Source organism: Phyllostomus discolor, chromosome 6, assembly GCF_004126475.2.
Source record: "Phyllostomus discolor isolate MPI-MPIP mPhyDis1 chromosome 6, mPhyDis1.pri.v3, whole genome shotgun sequence".
NCBI classification, from domain to species: Eukaryota; Metazoa; Chordata; class Mammalia; order Chiroptera; family Phyllostomidae; genus Phyllostomus; species Phyllostomus discolor.
Genome location: NC_040908.2, coordinates 139,222,190 through 139,247,761, shown reverse-complemented (window position 1 = coordinate 139,247,761; position 25,572 = coordinate 139,222,190). Strand labels below are relative to the sequence as shown.

The 25,572-nt window shown below is 37.9% G+C and overlaps 1 protein-coding gene across 7 annotated transcripts in view; it reads right to left on the bottom strand.

Moving 5' to 3' along the window:
• Positions 1-25,572, bottom strand: part of GAS2 (growth arrest specific 2) — a 115,078-nt gene that overhangs the window by 25,162 nt on the left and 64,344 nt on the right. For 5 of the 7 annotated variants that reach the window (XM_036029149.1, XM_036029147.1, XM_036029148.1 and 2 more), the window contains exons 7-8: positions 23,402-23,509; positions 10,415-10,468 (exon numbers count right to left, since the gene is read on the bottom strand). In XM_036029149.1, the coding sequence (XP_035885042.1) occupies positions 10,415-10,468; positions 23,402-23,509 (162 nt within the window). Of the gene's footprint in view, positions 1-10,414; positions 10,472-23,401; positions 23,510-25,572 lie in introns of those variants that run through there. The other 2 variants (XM_036029152.1, XM_036029151.1) reach the window with 2 other exon arrangements.

Below are 25,572 nucleotides of genomic sequence, written 5' to 3'. Positions count from 1 at the left end.
TGAAGGTACGAGTTTCACTTTGCTTTCTGCAACACTGAAATCAGTCCGTGAACCCTCACATCTAAAAGCACAGGACCTGGGGGTCTGGCTCTCTCAAGATGGAACTGGCTCCATTACGCTATTATTAGAAAATAATTCTTGCGGATTATATGCTCTTGGTGTCTATAGTTCACTGACTTAAATAATAAACCTCAGGGAGTTCGCTCACGTATTTTTAGCTAAAAGCACAGATCCACAACTGTGATTTGCTTTGCATTAAGGTTCCCAATGAAAATCTACTAGTTGTTGAAGAGGTTCCGAGTCTTTTCCTAGAGAAACAAAGGCACTAGAAACGCGAAAGAGGTACTGAGTGCTGCACTTTTCTCTCTGGGAGAGAAAAGTCACAAAGGAGAAATGATAGATGGTGCTCGCCAGAAATTTTAATTAAACCTGCGAGTGAAAAATTCTGAATCAGGCCAAGTGGCATCTGCACTCATATGTGACCTGCTGAAATAGCAGGGGCGGGGACATGTGTCAGGAAAGAGATGTCCTGTGAGAGTGGCCATAATATCTTTGAATTTCATTTAATCCAGTTCTTCATAAAGCCTCGCTTTGAAGGTCCTTCTAGGAGTCCCCCCTACCCCCCACCGCCAGCTCGGTAGTAACTCAGAATACAAAGCAATCTGCTCTCCGTTGCTTAGTGACACCAGAGTGTACACCACAGCATGTCTTCAATACGTGTGTGCTGTCTCTTGTTTGTCATAACGCAGTGTTCCCTGCCCCTCTGCAATGCTGCCTTTGGCACAACAATTAAGTCATTAAAAGTCCTGACAGTGGAGGATTCCATATGAAATTTCTCTGCAGACTATGACTAAAGAACACCAGGTATCCATACAAACATCATAACTCCTTCCAGTGCCTGCTGTACCAGAAAGACATTTAGCAGATGCATCTTTCCTCATCCAAATTTCCACATGTTCCCCCATCAAGCTTTGACATGCACTTGGAAACAGGAGTAAAAACTTAAAAATCAGGCATGAACATGGTTCAGTCTTGACTTTGTCACTTACAAGTTGTCTGATCCTGACCTGGTGTTAATTTCTCAGGTTTTCATCTGTAAATCTATCTAGCTTGGGAGGCTGTTATGGGGCCAAATGTCCCTAAATCAAAGTACTTTGTAAACAAGGTCTGTCACTATTTTTCTTTATTTTTAAACTCTGCTTACTCTCCTTTGCATTTTGAAAGTTAAAGACTTATTTGGCTTGGATTTGATTTTGAATCCAGTTAGAATTAAACTTCTTGCAAGTTGATACATTTCTTGAGAAAAGCATGCTATTCCTTATTAAAACCATCCTTGATACATTTGTCTCCTGTAGGAATTGCACCAAAATAGCAAATCAAAAACCACTATTCAAAAAAACATATTTTAGTATCAGTAACTCTTGTGCCTTTAAGTTTTATTACAAATTATAGAATCAAAGTCTTAAACTCAAGGTCCAAATTAATGCTTGATGGCCAAGTGGCCTTTCAGCTTAGGTCCCATCTTTGTGATGTCCACCCCGACTTTCTGGGAAAGACATAGTCAATCTCTAATATCTTCATCTTTCTCCAGAGCAGTAGAAATTTTAGCTGGGCACAGAACTGCCTAGAATGAAAGCTACTTTCCCAGGCTCCCTTGCAAGTAGACATGGCCACATGTCTAAGTTACAGCCAACAAAATATAAGCAAGAGAGTCAAATGGATCAGGAACTTTCCTTAAATGGCACAGGCACCTTGTCCCTTCCTTATTCTCTCCTCCCTGGTCCTTCCTGGGGCCCAGAGCAATCCTGGACCATGCGTCTGAGACCCAGCACTGGCAATGGCCGAGTGACAAGCCGGAGAAATCTCGAGTCCCTGAGCACTTTGAGGAGCAGAGTCATCAAACCAGCCCTGGACTTCCGTGATGGAGAAACAAACTTCTGTCTTCTTTAAGTCACTGATGTCTTGTTTGTTTCTATTACTCACAGCCAACTAATGAAATCAATTTTCCACATCTGTGTTTTCATAGGCCCTTGACTTTCACAAAACCCTGCATTGTCTCAACAATATCCATTGATTTTAGTGTGATATATCTGACAAAAACAGGGTAGGGCAAAAGTAGGTTTACAGGTATGAGTATGCAAACAGTTTATTCTTGCATCATTATTAATTATGTATTATTTCCCATACAAACAACTGCAAACCTACTTTTGCCCCACTCTGTCCTTCTTATACACAGCTCACATGCAGGACCAGGGACCAGGGACAGCGTGGGACTAAGGGAGATCTGTGAGCAACTCCAACACGGGTCCCACTGCTCAAGTCCATAATAGTGAAGGAGGAAGGTGAAGTGTGGGCTGCTGAGGATCAGAACCCTTAACAGAGACATGTGGGAGAAAGGAAAGTGTGTTGGAGGAAGGACCTTAGGAGTAACAACTAAAAATGGAAGTGTTACAAAGTGGGCAGAGAAAAGACAGGCATTCCAGACAGAGGAACAGTTTTTCCAAAGGCCTCTGAGCCAAAAGCAACACAGTGTGACAAAAGAAGAGAAGTCCCACATGGCAGGAGCAGTGCAAGGGAGATACCAGAGAGACCTGGAGAGGTGGGTGGACACTGTCCAAAACTTCTCACTCTCCTCCCACTCCACTATCACCTCCTAAACCAGGAGGATGTGCAAACACTGAGGAAGATGACCAGAGTTCATGCAGAAGAAAGTCCTAGGGCCCAGTTTTTAGAATTTTCTTGTGGGTGAGCAGACAGAATTTAAACCCACACCACAGAATCAAAGTATTCCCTGGTTCTAGGGGTTCCCCTCCCCCACAGGAAAAACACTGAAGTGAGGGGGAAAAAAAACAAAAACACTTAATGGGATCATTGTTTCGCCCTAGTGTATATAAGAATGAACAGACCAAGCTAAATATGCAAGTCATTCCTCTCAACAGAACACCTCTTGTTCCCCTCTGTTCCTAGTCTTTCTCATTTATAAAAATAAATAAAGACATGCAACTCCTCTCTGGCAGAAACTGATTCTTCAGGATTTTTTTCTTTGTTGCCTACATGAGGAAATACCAATGCATTTCACTGAGCAAATGCATGCATGTACACTTTTAACATCCTCCACCGTACTGGGAAGAGTTGGAAACAGCCCAATTAAAAGGATTCAATAATTCACAAAGGACACTAGAGGGCAGGTGCCCCTTTTAAATCTGCTCTAAATTCCACCCACAGACTGACCACCAACCCAGCACCACCGTTGTAGGTAAGCGTGCCTGAATCGGCCCCCTTTTCCAGCATTGTTCACAGATGAGGGGGAAAGTCGGCTACGCTGCTCCTCAGATAAGCCAAGCTGTATGCTTGCTCCTCCTGTCCCCTCTACACGGCTTTCCCTGCTCTTGTCAAGCCTGGCTTCTTGTCATCATTTTGGTGTCACTTCCTTCGAGAGCCCCCTTCCTGGAGATTTGCCTAAAGAAATCCCTCCTGAATCCCATTACTCTGTATTGAACCAACCTTTCCTTCTGACACCTGCCAGAATCCAAAGTTACCTTGTATATTTGCTAACTTGAGAGTAACCTCTCTCTTGTAGCAAGTATACTCCTCGAAGGCAGTGACCTTGTCTTATTTATTCACTACTCTATTCTCAGGACCCAGAAAAGAATTTGTGGACTATCTGATGAGTGAATGAATGGTTAGTCCTTTAGAATAAGCGTTATTATTAGTATTCGCACCACAGATGACACTGATTTCAAATAACTGGATTAAGGTTTTGCAGTGAGTCTATGGCCCAATTACTTGACCTCAGAAGTTCTTTTAAGCTATGCAAGTTTCTTCTCTTAACTAAATTTTTTTGGGGGAAAGGTGATTTCTCTTAAGAAAACCATCATTTTCTAAATTCTAGCTTGTTTTTTGCCTGCTCCCTCTGTTCTATCCAATATTCAATCAAGTCAGCCCTCAAAATAATACTCATATTGTCCACTTATTCTTTCCATTCTCTCTGCCACCATTTTAATTAATGCTCATAGCCTATAAACAATTAAATAACCTCTGAATTAATTGCATTGTCTTTAGTTTCTTCCTGCTCCAACTTGTAATTCTCTATATAAACCTCTTCTAGATTAATTGTCTTAATTTTCAATTTTACCGTGTCATTGCCTGGTGCCTCCAATTGCTGTCAGGTTAAATTGCAATGTTTTTGGCTTTACATGTAAGTCCCTCCATGATTGCCCCCAACCTACCTTTCTCACATTATTTCTATTTAAACTCTCTACACAATCTCCAGGGAAACTGTTTTCAAACACCTCTCGAGTTTTTCTTATTTCTCTATTGCGCTTATCCTAAAATCCTCCAAAAATGCTCTCCCACATTCAAATGCCATTCATTTCTCAAGACACTGGTGAATTTCCACCTTCTCTTGGAAATCTTTCCAAATAAATCCAACTCACTTTGAGCAACTTGTATCTAAATTCATCAGTGGCTACAGCAGGGCCCAGCTCATTATAGGTACTCAGAGACTTCCTGTCAAACGAATTACTCAGTCTGCAGTTGAAACCATGCTCTCTGTCTTATGGCACCTTTGATTTCATCTTATTTTATTTTACTTGAATTATTACTCTTGGGCTCCTTTCCAACTGGATCTTAGAGGTGTGAGTCCCTGATTCCTATCCAGCTCTTCATACACAGGAGATAATACCCATTATCTGACAGATTATTCCACATGCTTTAACCAAGTGAGCCAAAGGTCATATAGTATTATCGATAAACTTGTCCTTTCTAATTTGTTATATGGCTCAGGACTTAATAAAACTATGCTTAAAACAACTAACTATACAGATCTTATCAGAACGACCACTTGAGATTCAAAACTACATCCCTTTTTTTTCTTCACTTAATGGTTTCACCATCATCGATATACTGTGAATCAGATGATCAATCCAAGATACCTCTTGTTAGAATCCTAGCTGCATTCTTTTCTAACTTTTCTGATCCTCATGAAATCATAACTCAATTGTTGCAGTGTACCAACAATGTAAAGAAAACAAACTAGGCACCCAGGATAGAAACTAGCACAAAGCACTGTGCCTACACTTCAGGGCAACATATACAAAAGACACTGACCAGTATTACATTTTCTCAGTGCTGAGTACCATCATGTCACACATGCCATGGAAATCAGAGGACGTATGAATGAACACAGGCTGAGTCATGATGAGAAGAGACCCGAAACTGCTGGCAGCCACAGCACCAAACTACTGAGCCCCGCACCCATCGGGCTGCCCTGAGTCCGACCCTCTATGAATTGTTCATCTGTACCTTAACTATAAGAGCCTGACATATATTTTTAAAAATTGATGAAATTGACATCTTGTTCCTTAGTCACGTGGACGCTGATTTAATCCACGCACAAAGAGGTCTTCCCCAACCACCATAGCCAGAGTCACATCCAGTGCCTCCCCTCCACATTACCCTGTTCTGCCCTCTTTATCAGCACATGAAAAGAGCTTAGTATTTATTAATCTGTGTCAGGAATCAGCAACATATGGCCCATAAGCCAAACCTGGCCCTATCCTATTTTTGTAAATAGTTTTATTAGAACTTGGCCATTCATTACATATTGCCTGTGGCTGCTCTTGGGCTAAGACAATGAAGTTGAGTAGCTGTGCCTGAACTGCATGGCACACAAAGCCTAAAATATCTCTGTCTGGCCTTGACTGTCTGACTCTTGATGTCTGTGCTTATTGTCTGTCTCCTCACTCCCAAAATATGAAAAGAGATTGCTCTGGTTACTGCTGTAACCATGACGTTAGTGCCTGGCACATAGTAGGTGCTTAATATCTGTTGCTGGCCACTCATAGATTTAACAGAAGGATAAACTGCATTGTCATGTACCCGAAGCTCTGAACTCAGTCACGCATCTGGACTCACTGCTTTCTGGGTCTATATGTAATGAACTCAGGTAAAGAAATTTGTAAATGGACAAAGAATACTCTGGGGAGGATCCTTGGACCAAGGAACGGTTTTCATAGAAAATGCCGCGGTTGCACTGCTGGGCCTATTTAGAGCACTGTATTTTTTATAACCGTGCTATGGTAAAAGAAACATGTCCTACATCACCAGGCAGATTTGGAACTGCAAATCTGGGTAACATCTGGAGAATAAGAGCTCAGAGTAACAAATTCCTCAAAACTTGTTGATAGTAGCACCAGCTTTTTCTTAATTTCTTTGACTCCTGTCAATTGATATTACCCAGAGGGTTTTTTTTTTAACTCACCACAGTTGTAAAATATAAAGACACCATTGCCTGTCGTTCTCTTTCAGTTTATACGAGCAGCTTACAATTTTATTCCATGGTAAGATTCTCACCAAAAGAACTCCTTATTAAGTGAAAACTCTGACCTACCAAAACCCAGTCAGTTCCTCTACGCCTGGTGGGCATGTCAGAAGAAGCCAAAATCAACATGTTGCTTTTCAGATATTCTGTTTAAGGGGAAAAGATGAATTTAACAGTGGCTCAGCTTTTAAAAACCTACACACCAAGACAGGGAGCCTCGCCCGGTAGGTCAGGAGAGGTGTCCTACCTGGAAGTTTTATCGAATCGGTCTTCAGACTGAGCTGCCGATGCCATGATGCACCCACGCCCCAAGCCAACACAGCTGGAGGGTATTCCCCCTATTCTAAACCCTTTCTATTCATTCTCTACCCCACAGCCTAAGTGGATTAAAATATAATTGACTCACATGTCTGCCCTTCTAAAAATTCTTTGGTGTCTACAGATTGCCTTCAGGAGAATGCCAGAGGTCTCACGATACAGGTGGCCCTTCATGACTTGCCCCTGGGCCTGACTGCCTCACGCCTCCTTCCCTGAAGGCCCACGTCACCCTCTCCCATGCTCGCCCTCCAATCTGAAGGCTGGGAGTCTGGGAGTTCTGATAAAGTCTCATTCTATCTCTGTCTCCCTTCCATCCTTTTCTAGCTCTTTCTGCCTTGCCCTTTTCTCTAGTGCCTCTGAACCTTTGTGCATGCTGTTCCCTTTCTGATTCTGGTGGAAACACTTTCCTTTCTCTTTACCATACGAGACTTCTCATCTCGGACTTCTTTCTCCTAATAGCCTTTCCTGATTCCAGAAGTTCAGATTAATAGGAAAATCCTATGACAGGTAATACTACTGGGAATCTCAACTCTAAATCTAAGAAATGTATCACATGAAAGATTAAGGAGAGGTAGAGCGCTAAATTAAACTGCAATGTCTCCCCCAACATAATCTAAATTCTTAAAGTCAATATACCACAAGTACTGCTTTTAGTATTCTTCCAAGCAACCCAAATACATGTCTCTTAGGCAAATCTTCAAATGCTTTGCTATTGAAAAAAATTGCAGGATTGTTCTTTTAACACACAGTAAAAGTTTTCTATTTAAAATAGCATACTAAATATGTTTTAATCAAAGATACGTCTTGTTCTGAAAGCCTCTCACTTGAAGGAAATCAGAATGCGGTTGAAGATAAGCCACTCATGGCAGCTCCAGCACCTAGTAATGAGAAAGCACTGGTAATTCTAGAGAAATACTTGCAACAGAATAAATATGTTTGGAGATCATTTAGTTGAAAATACATGTAAAACAATAACAACAACAACAAAATTTTGACATATTTAACTGGGAATGTCTTGAGCAGCAAATCCTGGGTGGAGGCATTTTAAGTCTGTCAACACCTTCCTCGACATCCTCTGATTAAGTGGGAACAGCTGTAATCTCAACGGCTAAAGTGCTTGCCACCTTTCTGTAACCTGCTGCGGGAAAGGAGTCAAAAGTGGCATCTTGGAAGTGAAACAAATTGATCTAAGAAGTGCCAACAAGGGCAGGCAGAAAAGGTAATCGTGCTACAGAGAGAACGGCAGTTCACGCCAATCAAGTCCCAGGACAAGTGCCAATTCCAGCCCTGTACAGACCTGGCAGGATCCAAAGGTGGTTTACTTAGGAGGGACTAAGACTGAGGGGTGGTGCTGCACAGCAGGGGTGAGGATGACGAGAGCAGAAATCCCATCTGTGGGAAGGTACGTGAAATGAGGCAGGGGAAAGCCGAAAATGAGACAGGATTGAAGACAGCATGGCAAGCCTCCCGGCAAGAGTCTTCAAGGGCCAGAAGGCAGAGTGCCTGCAGGGAGTGGTATGCAGCACATCGGAACCACAGGCAGCAGACTGCAGCCTTCTGGAGGCAGAACTAGGGGTTTGGCCTCTGCCAGTCTCCAGGTATTTCAGCCCCTGCTCCATGATATGATAAAGTCTCCTAAACCCTGCTTGCCAATGTCTAGGTTCAAAGGTGAAAAGACAGATGACTCACCAGTCATCTGGTGGCTGCACCCACTGAAGGCTCCTTTATTGTTCCAGGACCAGAAAAGAACCCGATGATAATGCTCAGCTCCAAGCTGCTTTTTGGGCATTATGGGGTCTCTGAGAAATGTCTCTAGGAAGCAAGTTTCGACCTTGATTTCTGTGCATTTCACTTCACTTACGGCAACTGTCATTTTGAGTCTGCGTTGAAGTGGAAAAACAAGGATCCGGGATGGGGGATTCCGCTCCGAAAACTTGGCAAAGTGTCCACTCTTTCTCTAACTCATCTTCTCTGGGGAAGAAGAAAGGCAGAAAAAAAACGAGAGAAGAGAGCTCTACTGGTTTTAGCCTCTGCAAAGAGGGGTTTGAACTGCCCCTTCCCCAGAAAAGAACTAGCATGCCAGCTCCACTAAACCTGCCCTATGAAATCCATGATGCCTCCTGAGATCATAGGAACTTCAAGGATTTTCTTTAGCAACACACACTAAAATACAAAGAATTGTGGCTAGGGTTATCTGAGATAACCACATTCCCGGCTTTCTAATTCAATTTGTGCCCTCATAAAAGACACTTATGAAAAAGAAAAAAAATATTTTTAAGAGAAGCAAGAAGCAAGAAGAGGTGTGGCAATTAAATGAGTGAAAAGGAGACAGACACTCATATTCTCTGAACAACAACAACAAAAACTCCATCGGACAACATCTTCATCTTTAATCAAGTGATATATCAACACTGAAGGGCAAACTTCACAGCCAGCCAGCAAGAGTGGTTAATCAAGCTTGGTGAGAAATGAGGGTCAAGGCTGTCATAGCCAAATCAGCACAACAGACTTAGGCTTCACCTTCGTTTAATAGTAACTTGCTTCATAAGTCTCTGTGCAATGTCTTTCAGTAGGTCCAAGGAAAGTTAAAGCTGGTGTTTCTGCCCCCACCTTGATCAGGCATTTTAATGTTTCCCAGAATATGTTCAGGTTTGGTGAGAAGATTTTAGAAGTAACTTTTCAGGAGCTAACCACTTTGTTCTTCTTGTCAATTATTAATGTCTACAACCAATTAAATTATATGTCATTGTCAGAATCATTAGTAGTATATGACCAATTTTTTGCATTGTTATGCATGATCTTTATAAAGGAAGACTTTATACAGAAACTGTGTCCTCAAGAATTCTAATAGTTCTTTGTGCATTTCACACACTCATGGATTTGCTGAATAAATAAAGGATAAATTATGCAGAAGGAAATGAATTTAACAATGCTTGTTTTAGAGATCTCAACTAAATCTCATGTGTAGTTTAAAGATATATTCACCCTATTTAAACAATTTAAAAAATGGAGGTTTTTCTAAAGATTATTTTGTATTTATGTGAAACAGGTAATACTCAAGTAAGCTGCTCTTTTTGGACCAGAATTATTAATATTGAAAAACTAAGAATGAACCAACCCTTCTATGCACACCGGCAATCTCGGGGCTGCAAATTTCATTTCTATTCCATTTCTATTTTCTCTAACTTTTCTAGTGCCAGAGTAACAAATTGCTTGTGTTTGGTAAAGCACCACTGATGCATCAGTAAGTGCAGTGTCAGGAGCACAGATTCGGCAGGGGTCCGAGAGGTTCTGTATGTGATCAACCACAAAGGGCAATTTGTGCAATGGGAGTAGAAAGGGAATATTAAAAAATTATAGGGTGCTTCATTTTTATTCCACAAGCATACTATCTTAAATATTTGAAAGCAAAACCCAAGATAACATGGCATACAGAAGCTGAACTGAGATTTCTACTTTTGAACAATTTTAATAATAAGCTCAATGAAGGAATGCTCTGGAGCATGGGAACTATACTCAGAAAAGGCAAAAATACTAGGTTACTGCTTGCCACCCACTGACAATAAGCTCCAGATTGCCATTTTTTGATGGGAAAACCAAAGGGGAACCATCATTTGAATACCTGACTGAAAAAAAAAGGAAAGAAAGAAAAAAAAAACTAAGTAAATTATTCCCTTTTTTGTTGCCCAACTTCCCTCATTTATCTGGAGGTCAAGGCTCCGCAGTGAAAGCAAAGTGGAGAGGTTTCCCCTTAATTATCTAATAAGTAATTACCTTAAATGTCTGCTTTGCTTTGGCTGTGGAGACATAGTAACAACCATGAAGACCCTACTGAAACAAGAAGATATGAAGTTCATAAAATGCTCTCCATCTCCACTGCAGAAAGGCACAGGAACATTACCTGAAAATGCAAACTGTGATCTTTTGTGACAAGATTAAAGAAACCTTTTTTTTTTTAAAGTTACAATGAGACTGACTATTCGCATCTTTGTTTCATTTCCTACAGTGCAGTTTTACTGCCCAGTGATCTAAGTGATAACTGAAGCATATGTAAAAGGACCATCAGCATTTTACAACATGAACACTAGAATTATCTCTTTCCTGGGGTCCTTTGGTTTCCTGTTCATTGCTCAGAACTCTTACTATAAAAATAAGAGATACACGTACGGAAATAATTTTGCTCAGGCAATCAACATCAAGTCTGTGTGTCATTTCCATAAGAGAAACATACCAGACTCTAGAGAATGTCAGATGCAGTCCTAGAAAAAAAAATTAAATGAAGCCATTGTTTTCGGTACAAAAACTCCTGCTTTGGGGGATATCCTGCCATCTTGTTCTGAATTCCCTGCTACCCATCAGCTCACCAATGCTGGCCCCTTGCTTATATTCAAGGCCCTACCGTTATATTTACTATGGAGAGGAATTTTGTGATGTATACATTGTGGTCCCAAGTGCCTCCTCGTTCAAGGCTGGATGAAGTCCACCTTAGCCTTACTCCTATCAGGTGGGTAGGCAATGTGACATTAGTAAAACTCCTCATGTTCTGTGGACCACAGGAGTTTTGATAATTTTTCTATTAAAAGACCATGCATATTGAAAAATGAGTACTGGACTAGGTAAAATTATTACAGTTAACACATTGATGGATGATGACAAATTAATGCATTATCTGGATGCTCCAGTTTTGAGATGGGATTCTCAGAAACCTTATGCCTGGAGTCAAAGTTAGAAGATGGATTTTAAATCAGGCTTTCCCTTTACCGGCTTTCAAATGATGCCTTAGAGAGACTATCCATGAGGCCAGATTACAAAAAAAATAGTAATAACAAGTGACAGGTTCAGAGTAAAAGTGAGAGACTGTTAACCAAGGTGTCAGTTTCTGGGAAAATAAACAAAACGTTGGCTGGATTGTATTTTAAGGGATGAGAAAGCCTTTTACATGGCGATTTCTCAATTATAGTTTTTCCAGAGTCTCTAGCCCCTAAAATCTGCCTATAACACAGATTAGATGATAAGAACTCTGAGCTAGAGAGATAGCATTTCTCTATGAGAGTCAAGAGTGTGCGAAGGACAAGCTGTGAGGGGAGCGCAGGAGTTGGTGAGAGAAGCGAGTGAGTAAAAGAAATGGAGATGGGAAAGAAAGGCTGCAGCCAGGAGGACAGTAGTGGGATGCAGTGATTTCTTGCTGCGGTTCTTCTAGAAAAACGGCCAATAAACCTCTAAATAATTCACTGGGATTTTTTTTAGTAACATGAGGATTTTCAGGATTTCTCAAATTGAGAATATATCTTAAGGCCAATAGCAAACCCAAATCCTTATGTCTTGTTCCTCCCAAAATCTACACAAAGATTTCTTCTAACAAGATGGCAGGAAATGGCAAAATGTATCCTAAAATAAGACACAACCAGGCTTCAGATAAACACGTTAACACTAGTAACACTGACACCCGCCACTCCAGGGAACTGAGATCTGTGTGAATCAGTAAGGCTCCTGCAATGAAAGGCGTGGCAGTGAGGAAAAGGAGGCACCTGCTGGGTCCAGGACCAGAAGAATTCCACGTACTTAATGGAGGAACTGAAATTCAAAATGTCAAGTATTAGAGAAAAAAGGCAACACAAGGTCTAAAATGACCAAGTCACTCAGAAGCTTAACTCATGGATTTTATGAAAAAGATACCACTAAATAAGTGAGTCCTATTTCATTATAGCCCCTGTGGTGATGGAAAAACTTCTGCCATGTTTGACTACATTCAAAACAAACTCAAGATGCCACACCTGCAAAGTACGTTTCTTAATGAATCAGGCTGCGTCCTGTTTGTCAACTTAAGCCCACAGGAGAACTATATATAATTTATAGTGACAGGTATTTCACAGGTTTATTCTTTCACTGCTAGAAGACTCATCAATAATTCAAGACAATGACATACTGTGTATAACTGTTTCATTGCTTTCCTTTCACAAAAAATTCATATTTTAATCATTAAAGTCATTCACATTTATATAAAGTCATTCACATTTATATAGAACGTATAAACCAAGATGTTCTTGTTGGGGAGACTATGAAAGGAAGGAAGAGAAAAAGCTTATGAATTTTACAATATCACATTATTATGTGATGTCTATTTTGAAATTCAAGGCAAATTCTTAACTTAGAAACAACCAAAAAATTCTAAAAGTAAAAACATAGTGAACAATTGTTTCCATTTTTGTTAAGATTAAAAAATCCAAATGGATATTTTACTGTGTGAAGTTTAAAATGTATGGAATTTAATATATGAAAATTTATATGATTTAACCTGGCATCAACCACTTACTAGCCGGATTACCTTGGGAAAGTTGTTTAATCTTTATTATTTGCGGATTCCTCAGTGCAATAAGATTGCAAATTAACAATCACACAGATTTTTCTCAAAGAATAGTAATGAGAATAAAATGAGATGACATATAAGTGAATGTACTTACAAACCACATAAAAGAAAGATATTCTTTATTGCCATCAAGTACCAGGATAAAAATAGTTAAGAAAAAATGTTATTTAAATATTACTTGACATCCATTTTTTAGAGAACCTGTTTTTAAAAGCATGAGTTGCAATCAAAAGTTTTCAGTTTGCACTTTGTCTTAAGTCTAATTTAGACCATTTCATAAAAGTATAAAAAGGAGCACAAGACAATTTCACCTCCCTATCCAACCACGGCATGTTCAGAAATTCCTTTTATATATAACCTAACTAAAGGATTTAATCTTAACTTCATAAAAGCAAATATATTTAATTGAAAATATTCCTTAGTTTCTTCATCTCCAGAATACATTTTGCTTCTGGAAGACTTTTCAAGTCTGGTCAATATATATTTAAAAAATCAATAAATACATTGTACAATGTGAAAATCACTCTGATTGGTTTTTCTGAATTTTCTTGGGGGTCATTGTTTTTTTAATATTCTTTGTTTCCTGGGTACTTTCTTCTGACTCTCCAGCAGGGATTGTCTACTAAACTTCATATTTTGTCAAAGCACACCAGCAAAATGGGTAAGCAAATGAGGAGCTGCACATTAAGTATCAGTTAATAATTAATGGCTGTGGAGAGGTTGAGGAGCAATACTCACAACATGACATGCCAAGAGACTAGATAGTCTGAAAGAGAATGAAAGCACATGCTGGAGTTAAAACCACAGGCTCTGAGGTCAGATATGTTGAATTCCAAGAAAGGTGTGACTCATAGCTGTGTGGCCATTGGCAAGTAATTAATTCCCTAATGCTTGGTTTCCTTATTGTTAAAATGGAAATAATAAGAGTGCCTATTTCAAAGAGTTGTGAGGGCTAAATAAAAGAATCCAAGGAGAAAGTAGTCAGAAAAACACCTGACGCACAGAAGTCATTCCGTGAATATTAAATAGTGTATGTGATAAATGTAGACAAAATAAAAGGTTGTTTTTTTTTTTTTTGCATCAGTTTCTTGACCTAGGGGTTTACATTTCAGGCACAGAAAAATCAACTTAATACTTCTCTTAAAATCAAAATGCCATTCATTACATTAATTCAACTCTCTCACACTGTGCCTTTCACTACACATACACACACCACACTATAATACATACCTATATATGTGTGTGTGTGTATATATATGTAACAGATTTATTTTAATGGCAGCGAGGCAGAAATTGGAAATACAGATCATAAGACCTGTGCACATTCTCAATGAAGCCATTTAATTTTCTAGTGCTTCTGTAAGTTTAAATAACTTTGATTTGTGGCTAGTGAAAAAAGTGTCCATTTATTCTCTATGAAAGGTGAGAGAGAGTCAGGAGTGCACTGCATGACTACGAGGCAGGTGAACCTCGCTAATCTGGTTGGAGAGGAGTAAGGATGCTTCTCAGGTTGGGTGGAACATAGACACAAGTTTTGCTAAGCAGCCAATAATAGCGAACTCTCAGGGGAAAGGTCTCTTTGGCTTTGAGCTCTCATTTGTTCATTGTTCTTCACACGTGATATATCTCTTAACAGTTCCATGGAAAGAGAAGTGAATTCTCTAACTTAAATAAGAATACAGAGATCTCCCCATATATATTAATCTTTCCATTTTTGTAAGAAGTAACAACTTGCATTTTTTTTCTTGCTTTTAAAAGTGTTGTCAAATGTAGTGTTGGGTGCAATCTTCAACCAAGTTTAACCTACATTGTTGTGTGTTCAAAGGTTTCCAACCTCAAGGGATAATCTCAGAGAAACAACACCTTAACAACTGATTTCTTTTTACAGCAACGGTTAAAAATTCTTCGCTTATTTTTGCATTCATGTAGGACACATACCATTCTCAGAAAGGAGAGCTGAAGAGGATTTATCAACACTTGCAAAGTCCCTTGAAAGATGTGTTACCGAAGGGTACATTATACCCATGTTACCCATAAAGGCGTAAAAAATTTAAAAACTGAAATGAAAGTGTTTTGATACATTTTAAATGTTGCTGCTTGCTTCTCCTGAATTGAGGCAGTTGGGCAAAGAAAGATACCCAGTTTGAAATATTCACGTGCTAAGAGCAGCCAGTGTGTCTCTCACCGTGGATCGGAGCCCTCCGTGTTACCTGAGATTTTGCATACATCAGAGGCAAACATGGTCATATTTTTCCTAGAAATGAATGTAAACCATTAGACAGTTTCGAAATCCTAATCACTTCTCTCATAAATTGCTAAATTAAAGCAAAGGTTAGTGATAATGTTTTTTTTTAATGAATTTTTGACATTCAGCTTCTAAGTAATGGCTGTTTGTGTCATGTTCCCACTAAGATAAATGGAAGTATTGCTGTGTTTGCTACTTGTTTAAAACTCCTTTGCATTTTTACATAACATCCCATTTTTCATGGCCAGGAAAGGTATGCGATTTGAACCACGGTACTTTTTCACTCACAATAAATCAATGTGTCATAAGAACAGAAAATGAAGTAATATAACTCACTACCATTGGACCTTCCCTTAGAGTGAGTCCCAGAAGACATTGCCAGGGTGGGTTGCTATAGCAACAGAGCTCTGATGCCTCTTTTGCTTGCTTTGTTACAGGGAGTTGATTTTTACCACGCGGATATAATCCTGAAGAATTTTTGTAGTAAAGAAGAAATTACAATGAGCCCATAACAATGTGTGTGACCTTTCCATTTAGCTGAGATGATTTCATTTAAAAGGAGTATAAAGAAGGTGACTCCATAACATTTGAAATCCCTTTGCTGACTTCCAATTAAATTATTCATTGTCTTTTTTTTAGGCTCTTTAAATAGTCACACTTCTTAAAATAAGAAAAAAAATTTACCCTGAACAATTAGGGTGTTAGCATGGAAAGTCACATGTTCTTTTTTCCTCGCAAGATTTTGTTTTATTTATTTATTTATTTTTTTAAATTAAATTTATTGGGGTGACATTGGTTAATAAGATTATACAGGTTTCAAGTGTACAATTCTATGATACATCATCTGTATATTGCATTGTTGTCATATAATTTTACCTAAATATGAAGGTCTGCTATAAAAAATGACTTGAAATAATACTAATCCAATTTAAAAAATATCTACAATTAGTAAGAAGACTCAGCAAGACTTTACTGGCAATATAGAAGATTTACCTTCTGACTTCTATTAAAAAGATATCAGGACAGATAACACATCCAATGATATATACAGGTCTAATCGGTTTTGACTATTAAACTAGATCCACCATCTAAAGCTTTTTGAACAGTGCCTGGCATACATGTAAACACCTCATAAATATTGTTATTATTGTTCTTACTATCATGATAGAGTCAGGCAAACATAGTGTGTCCCTGTCTTCACGGTAGGCACTATTGAGTAAACGACTGTAAAGCATTTTGCATTTTTATTATTTTTAAAGCAAAAATGGTACAAGGAATACACATCTATATAGTCGAGCCTTAAATATATTGTAAAAAAAATGAGGCCACTCTTTTTTAGAGAACTAAACTTGTGAATAAAATGTTTAATGACATGCCACAGGAAAGCAGCCCCAAGTGGAGTTTATTATGGGTTTGCGAATCAAAACTTCAGTTTTAGTTTTGTTTGTCATACTACTTACTTCAGGCCTAGCCTCTCTAGGTCTGGAAAAAGAAAGGACTTTTGTCTTTTCACCTGTGACAAAAGGATAAAACAATTCCCAGCTGTGTGGCAGAGGGGATTCGGAGAGACCATGTCTATAAAGCACTTGCTAAAATGCCCGGCACACATGATACATTTTTAATGGCAGCTGTCTTTCCTTTAAAGGTTTTCCAGTCATTTCCTTGAACCATCATTTTCAAATGGAACTTTAAGGTGAAAATGGCTATAAATTCAGTATTTCTTAGTAGTAGTTTCATATATATAGGTTTTAGTTCTGACAAATGTAGAAAACTTTCAATTCAGTATACTTCTATGTTACAAATTACTTTTTTAAATTTGCTTCAATTTATCATTCTTTTCCCAAAGTATGTTTTCATGACCTTCCAGCCCAGGATGATGCTCTGGGGAGTGGTGGGGGGGGAACATGAGAGAGGGACACTTTCAGATACATCTGGAAAATGCTGCATTGTACATCTCACTATGTACTATGGGATTGATAGGTCACATTAGCATATTCATCCCTCCAAGGACTCCCAGATAATCCCAGTTAAACAAATCAATATTTCTCAGTGGTAGAGAGCATAAATTCAGGAGTTGGGCCTTTGAAACCCTCCTTCACCACTTATTAGCTTATATCTTTGGGAAGTTATTCATCCTCCATTTTATAGCTTCCTCATCTATAAAATGGGAATGAGGACAGTGTCTACCACACTGGGATGAGATGTAAAATGAGATATGCCAAGTGCTCCAACAGAGACTAACAGAGTCCATTATCAATAATAAGAGTCACTAAAGAAGCCTGTTTAGACTCTTTATCATGATAAATAATACCTTCTTTATAAATAATACCTCTGAACATCTTCTGAAACTATTATTCCTTGGAACACACCTTGAACAACATTAAAGTGCAATGTTAGGGTAGTGATAAATTGTAATTAAGTAAAATATATATGTGTGTGTACATATACGTACACACGTATATATGTGTGTGTATATATGTATATATGTATACACACACATATATACACACATATATATTCATCATATTATTGCCCAATAGAAGCACAAAAAGTCAGCTACCTCACAACATACAACCCTACTGGCTTGCTTGTGATTGTGCCAGAAAGTCTTTCTGCCAGAGCATTAGAGCAATGATGTTAAGTGTAGAGAACTCACCCCGTGGACAGTCTACTCATGAAAGCTGTTTACAAATCAGTTTGTCATATTAGCACAGATCAGTTGATCATATTAGGTCATTTGCATGACACTAAAAATTAAGCTTTAAAGGAAAGGGAGATCATAATTAAAACCTTCACGCCTAAGAGACAGAAAACTGAGTATGTGGCTCAATTATGGGGTCTGCAGAGAGAAGGAAAATGGTACAGATGTCTGTGTTTCTTTTCGTACTAATCCAAAACAATCTGAGTTTTCAAAAAGGAGAAATAAAATAGTAAAGGAAGATAAGAAAGGGTAAATAGCTTCAGCCAAGGAAAAATGTGCTACAACTCAAAATGCACACACACAAAAATGCAAAATCCTCCTTACTCTATAACACATGACTCCAATAAACCTCCCTACCCTTTTCCTGAAGACGAGAAGCTTAGCCAAAGGACCAGAAAAATGAGCCGTCAGCTAATTAATATGACAGCTTATAAAAGTCTTTTTATTTATTCTCAAATTTGCAACTGTATCAGGTTGCTGACTATTCTTTTAAAAAGAGTTCAAATTGTTAATGTCATCAGCAGAAGTAAATGCAAAACAAAAAATTCAGTCCAATTTTATGCCCTCAACAATTAAAAACTATTTTCCATTATTCCTATTCCCTTCAAATCTTAATCATAACCACATATCACTTCTACACAGAGGTATTTTTATAGGTAAATACAATTTCAAAGTTTGGGGGGTTTTGCCACTTAATATTATACCCTCAGTATTTTCTCACATACAAGTCTTCAAAATGATCATTTCTAGTACCTGAAAGCTTATTGTCTTCTATAATCAGACATGCAATGATTTCTAAATGTGGTGTTTTACAAAAAGTTTCTTCCTTTATATCATTATTTCTTTCTTTGAGATTGGTGGTTTCAGACTTCAGCAACTTCAGAATCACCTACAGGGCTCGCTAAAACACTAGTGGCCCAGCCCTGCCCTCAGAGAGCTCCCAATTTACAAGTCGGGGGAGACCAAGAATCTGCAACTCCCCACAGGCTCCCAGGTAATGCATGTATTGCTGATATGGGGATCACTTTCAAAACTTACTGTAAGATTATTTACATAGAATATTGTCATCGTTGAATTGAGGATGACAAATAAAATAACATAGACCTTTAGATGGCTTCTGGACCTTTAGACCCTTAGAACTTTCCCTTGTATTTAGAAATATACCTTGGAGGAAAGTAAATTTGCATCTTCACTACACAGAAACAAATTAGCTGCATATATCTTGCTTGTCCACGAGACTGGTTGAAAACAACGTTGGAAGGTGTGGAGCAAAAATAGGGCTTTGAAAATTATTTTTTATAAGTTAGAAAAAAGAGAATTCCCACTTTGACAGGGCATCATTAGCATGATTGTCTAAAAGTCAAAAAGCTCAGAGGTTTTCTTTGGCACTATTGGATTCTTTATAATTGGATAGAGATTAATCCCTCACCTTGAAATGAAGACATATGCATATAAACAGATGTGCCTACAGAAGCATTTAGATGCATCTACATAAGTGCACACTACATAGCCATGTATGCGAAGTATCCATTCATACAGTAGTTCCCAGAAACCCACAGATAAGACATATGCTTAGCAAAGATATCCTCTGCAGAAAATGTCTTCTGGGCTCTCTTTCTTTAATCTGCTCAGATTCTTAAATTTTCATTCTTACTTGTTGCTACTGTATCTGTTTGAATGTATAAAGAGAAGATGTGTTCACATACATAATAATCATAAAATCGTATATAAGTAAAGTGATCAGGTGTTGTCAACAAACCTTGGAATTTGGTTAGCAATGAAATCATTAAACTGAGAATAAATGTATTATACGCAGACTCATTAAAATAATCTTGTATTTATCAATTTCTAAGAGGTATTTTTTTTTCTGAGTCACTGTTTTGATAATTGCACTATATTTATGTAAAAGCTAAGTCAACAGTCTTAAGAATGGCCTTGAAAGATAGAATCATTCTTTGCATGGCCAGGTTTATTATGGCCATATGAAAGACACTGCTGTTCTCAGGACTGACAAAAAACTAGGAGATCAAAGCTAAGACACCACATATTGAGTTCGTCAAAAATGTTGTTTGTTTTTTTTCCATAAGATGGCTCTAGTTGCACTTCATTGTCTTTAACTTAATTTGAAAGTAAATTTTTGTGTAGCCATTTTAATGCTGAAGATGGAAGAAAATATGCAACATTTTTGGCATATTATGCTTTATTATTTCAAGAAAGGTAAAAACACAACTGAAATGCAAACAAAGATTTGTGCAGTGTATGGAGATGGTGCTGTGACTGATGGAACATGTCAAAAGTGTTTGTGAACTTTCATGTCAGAGATTTCTCACTGGACGATGTTCCATGGTCGGGTAGACGAGTTGAAGTTGATAGCAATAAAATCGAGACATTAACTGAGAACAATCAATGTTGTACCATGTGGGAGATAGCTGACATACTCAAAATGTCTAAATCAGTAAAGTTATTGGTGAAAGTGAAAAACGTGTCTTTTATTTTATGGAAAAAACTAAACAGACTTTTTGGCCAACCCAATAGTAAATATGACCATATTTAGCAGCCTCAAAAAATATATGACAAAGTTTAAAATATGCAAATATTAAACATATAAATATAAGAAATGCAGAACTTCAATGAAGACACCGTGAGGTGATCATTACCCTGGTGTGTGTAAGAATTTGTCTAAAGGCACTCACTACTTAGTCCAGGTGTTCAGAGAACCATAAAGTTAAGATATTAGCAACAACAACAACAACCATATGATCTTTGAAAGCCCATACCTCTGAGAGTTTTTTATTTTGAGTAATAACTTCCAGTTCCTTATAGTGAGTCAGTGCAGAATGACAATCAATTAAATACAGTCCGTGCCCCAAATCAGAAGTACTAGCCAAAGTATGTACTTAGCAGTGAGATGCTATTGTTTCATGCATTCACTAAAGTGAAGAAAAGAAGGAGGAATGTGCAATGAATGGCATGATAGGGCTCACTTGTAGAATTTCCATTCCTACACTCAAGGGAATGGGACATTATAAGTCTCTAGGGATAACCAGAAACAACAGAGGAGCATTTTTAGAATCATTTTCCTCCATCAGGGTGAGAATGGACCCCCAGCAAGCCAAAGGATAAGAATTTCAATAAATATATGTTAATGGATATCTTCCTTTTTTGGACAAATAATTTAACTTTCCAATTTAGGCAGTTATATAAAGAATCCTTTTTAAAAATTAACAGTTGAAAAAAATGTGTTAATTCAAAAGTGAAATCTGTTGTAAAACAAAAAGTTCAAAGTATATGTGGGCAGTACAAAACAAGGAAAAGTGGGCGACTGAAGCTGTTAAAGCACCTCCGTCAGCAGCAGGATACCGCAGCTTGCTGGCCACTCAGTGTGTGACCACACGACAGGTCCCTCCTTACTCCTGGCTTACCTGGAGCCCTGGAAGCACGGGACTCAATGTGCACAGTATGTTCTGCTGTGACACACTGGTATTTTAATTCAAATGCTATCACTAGGGATGTTCATGCAATTTTTTTTCAGTAACACAAATCCCAATTCCTCTATAAACAATGCAATGCACAGATTTTACCAAAAGGAGACCATTTTCTGAAAAGAAAAATAGAACACCAAAAAATACCTTAAAGGTTAAAAACAAGGTAAATTTATGTAATTCATAAAAAAAGATATCAAATTTTTTGACAATTAACTAAATGTGGAACTCTAGACACAAATAAAAATGTTTTATATATATATATATATAGCCTAAAGATATTAGGGCACATTGGAGGAAAAAGTATCTAATTCATTAATTTGTGTAAATGTACAAAGTTTATTAATTTAGAAATGTTTTTGTCAACACTTCTATCATAAAAGGAATAATTTTTTCATATGAATAAAACGCCATTTTGATTCTGAGCTCAAGGGCCTAATATTCTCAAGGGGCCTGAGTCTGAACTTAGAAAGGTCAACACAGTAAAACTGAAAGACACCTTTGGAAATACTAGGTCACTATTTTTTAATGTATGAAAGGGAAAGGAGGCAACCTGCCTAAAATAAACCTGTTCGTTATCCTTATCATAAGGAACAAGAAAACAACAGGCCTCGATGGGGCAACTGTTTATAATAGTGAGGCCACTCTCCCAGACTGGTACTCAAACCCCTCATAAAAAATCTCACTATATCCTCTTCACGGCTATTCCAAAGCAACATGTCAATTATTATCTGAGTTTTTTTTTAAATAATCAATAAGCTTTGGCCTACATTAGATTAAAATCCAAAATGATTGCCATTATTGTTGAAGGCTAATTATGATCAAACTTTTCTTCAAATAACATGTTGTTGAACTTTTAAGAACAAAAGCTGAGCCTGAAAATAATCTTCAGTCAAAAGTTGAAATTGAGAAAACATTACAGAGACAAAATTTCTACCAGGCCATCACTGATTTGAGCATTGTCTAGCATATTCATTGACTGTACTAAATGTGCACACTCAAATCATTCTGCTCTATGGAATAATAACAAGCAATGTATTTGTAACTTACTCATATGAAGAGCGACTAGAGCTCCTTTGAATCATAACCACTGTTATTTAGGAAAGGACTAAAAAATGAGGTAGAAAATACTTATGCTTATGAATTGAAGGTTTCTAGAAATATATCAGTGCTATATTTTTCATTTTCTTATTTCTGAGAAAAATTCTTGGTCTTATGAAAAGTCATAGACTTATTCTGAGAGACTAAGTCTTCTTGATTATTACCAAAACAGATCACAAGTGAAAGGCCTGAAATGTTACTTTATTGAGCCACTAATTACAATCTACAACTGCTAACAATGTAAAATGGACAGAGACCACCGAGTTGCCGGTTGGCACAGGTCTGCATTTCTTTATTCAACCCCCGAAAGCTAAGTATGAAATGGCAGTCACCATTTCACCATGCTACTGTACCAAATTTTCATTCTCTTCACTCTGGTTCATAATCCAAACATCTTGAAAAAATCATGTTTAAATCATTTGAAAATTACTGGGACCAATAGGATGATCTTCCCAAAGTTGAGATGTGAAAGGTCAGGACAGAATATTGATTTCTGTTTCCCACTGGGGTTGTGTGTGTGTGTGTGTGTGTGTGTGTGTGTGTAGATAGTTCCTTTGAGACTAAATGTACAAACAAAAAGCAATTTGTCGGTTTTTCTTTTCCTTATTCTATTTGATCTGTATGATCTATTTGGTATGTGTTTTTGTGTATATATGTAAAAAGAGAGAGTTCTATTTATTTAGCCCTCAGCAGTAATTATGTATGATACATTTTAAAACATTCATACCTCATGTCTTCAAGTCCAACTGTAACCAACAGAGGGGGAGTTCCTGCTTAGTTATTGGTCATATTTTCCTGCAACACCCAACTCAAGTCCTGAAAGGCTCATAAAGGACAAGATATCAAGTGAAAAGTAAAACTTTACCCTAATGAAGAGGATCTTTTCTCCCACTCGGTATCTTCCTTGAGAGAGCCTCTCCACACAGAATTTGCTTGGGCATTTGCAAGGAGGATCCTCAGAAATCCTTTTCACCTGAAATAGAAGAGCAGGCAAGTTCATTCTCCTTAATCAATTCCCATTTAGACTAATCAGTCCTGTGGGTTCAAAAGCCCATAGACCATTACTGCTTTTAAATTTGTTCTCTATCAGACTATGAGCATGATTTGAGCACAGAAATAGCACATTAAGTCTAACTATATGAAGGTCAGGCCCAGAAGGCACTTCCTGAAGGCCAATAACCACACTAAGGTGTGAGCTGGATGATGACGATGATAACGATGCTGGAGAACAATGGGCATATCAATCGGCAGCATAGGAATGAAGACCTGGGTTCTCATTTTGGGAAGATTAAAAAGATTGTGTACATTGGGTTACCAACACAACTGTATTGAAAGCTAGAATAGAAGGTATGTTAACGAGGCTAACCTATGTTTCCTCATAATTTAACAATATGAATTTTACCCATTCTGAAATAAATGATAACAAATTATTTTTCTAAATAAGACTGTAGTTTCATCTTATTTTGAGCTCAAAGACTTTTTATAATAAGCCATCTCTCCTTCACCCGGGCTCATCCAGCAATTCACTCCATCTCAGTTACGTGCCACCTACCAAAACCTCCTTCTGGGGCAGCATCGTATGTGCATTTACAGAACCTGATACCAGAATTTATCTCTATTTCATCCATCTTCCTACTCTTAAAAAAATAGCTACTCTAAATATGTGCACAGTACTTATCATGCTATCAGAAGACAGTGCATAGTCCATGATTTAAGGAATAAGGTTGATATTTATGTTCTGCCTCACTGAGAGCCTGTCATGCTATGTCTCATGACTGCCCTCTCTTCAACTAACCAACCAACCAACCCACCCACCAAACAACCAAAAACAACACTTTCCTGTGTTTTGAGTCAAAGTCTCCTTGGAAGAGATATCTAAACAATGTGCAGCCTGCATTTGAGAAGCTAGAGAGAATAAATCTGGTTTCTGAAGGCGCTGGCTTGACTCTCCCCACCCAAACTTTTTCCTCCACAAAGACATGGTTCCTCGAGTTTCGTCAGCAGAGACAATCATTCCCTCACATGAAGCGGAGTCTGACCTCAGGCAGCCTTCTACTAAGCAAACATGTGGGCAGAGTAACATGAACTCACCGGTGTGTTGTCGTAAAGGACTTAAACAGCTTGGCATCCCTAGATTGAGAGAGATTCCAGAAAGTATGGAAGCCCAAAAAACTAGAGGAAAAGCTACAAAAAGTGAAGGGATGCTGAATAAAACTTATCTTAAGAACTATACAATTACGCCTCGGTGGAGACATAAAGAGAAACCAACACTGTAGCTGGGGGAAGAGAACCAACTTCGGGATACATATTTTCATCAATCCCTTCTAGAACCCCTAACTCTGCCAACATGAAAACCTACAATTCTTAATACTTACTCTTATCATATGAAATTGTATAACAGTTGTTGAATAGCCTTATCTTCTCTTTGCTGGATTGTGAGTTACTTATGGGTGAAGATGGTATTTCATTATAGTTTTAAATCCTTGAAATAAGACTCAATGCCTTAAAGGCATATATTGTGTGTTCAATAAATGCATATTGAGTAAATAAATGAATTGATAAGAAAACATGAGCCTATAAGGACACAGGGAGAAATTAGTGCAACAGATTAAGACTGGATTTATAGAATCTTACAGATAGCTTTCATTGCAAAATGAAAAAAATGCCTCTCATTATTAATTTAGTGATTAAATCCCTGTATTTGAGTGCTGAATTTTTTTCCATCATATGATACTTGGCCCATAGATACATCTACCCATTCCCCAAGTATTAACAGAATTCTGTCTCTAGGGACTTTTTGAAATGGAGATTTGTGAACAAGATGATGATAATAGAACAATAAGTCAGCACAGAAAAGTGCATGGCTCAAACTTTCCTAGAACCATGCTTAACACAGTTTTATTGACACGTAGTAATTGAGCAAAGGGTGAAGGGGTGTTCAAGTTGTTCCTCTGCTAAGCAACGACAATCACAGTACATATAAAAAGTATTTCCATCCTGAAGTATTCTTAGACAAAACACAGAAACTCCTGGGAT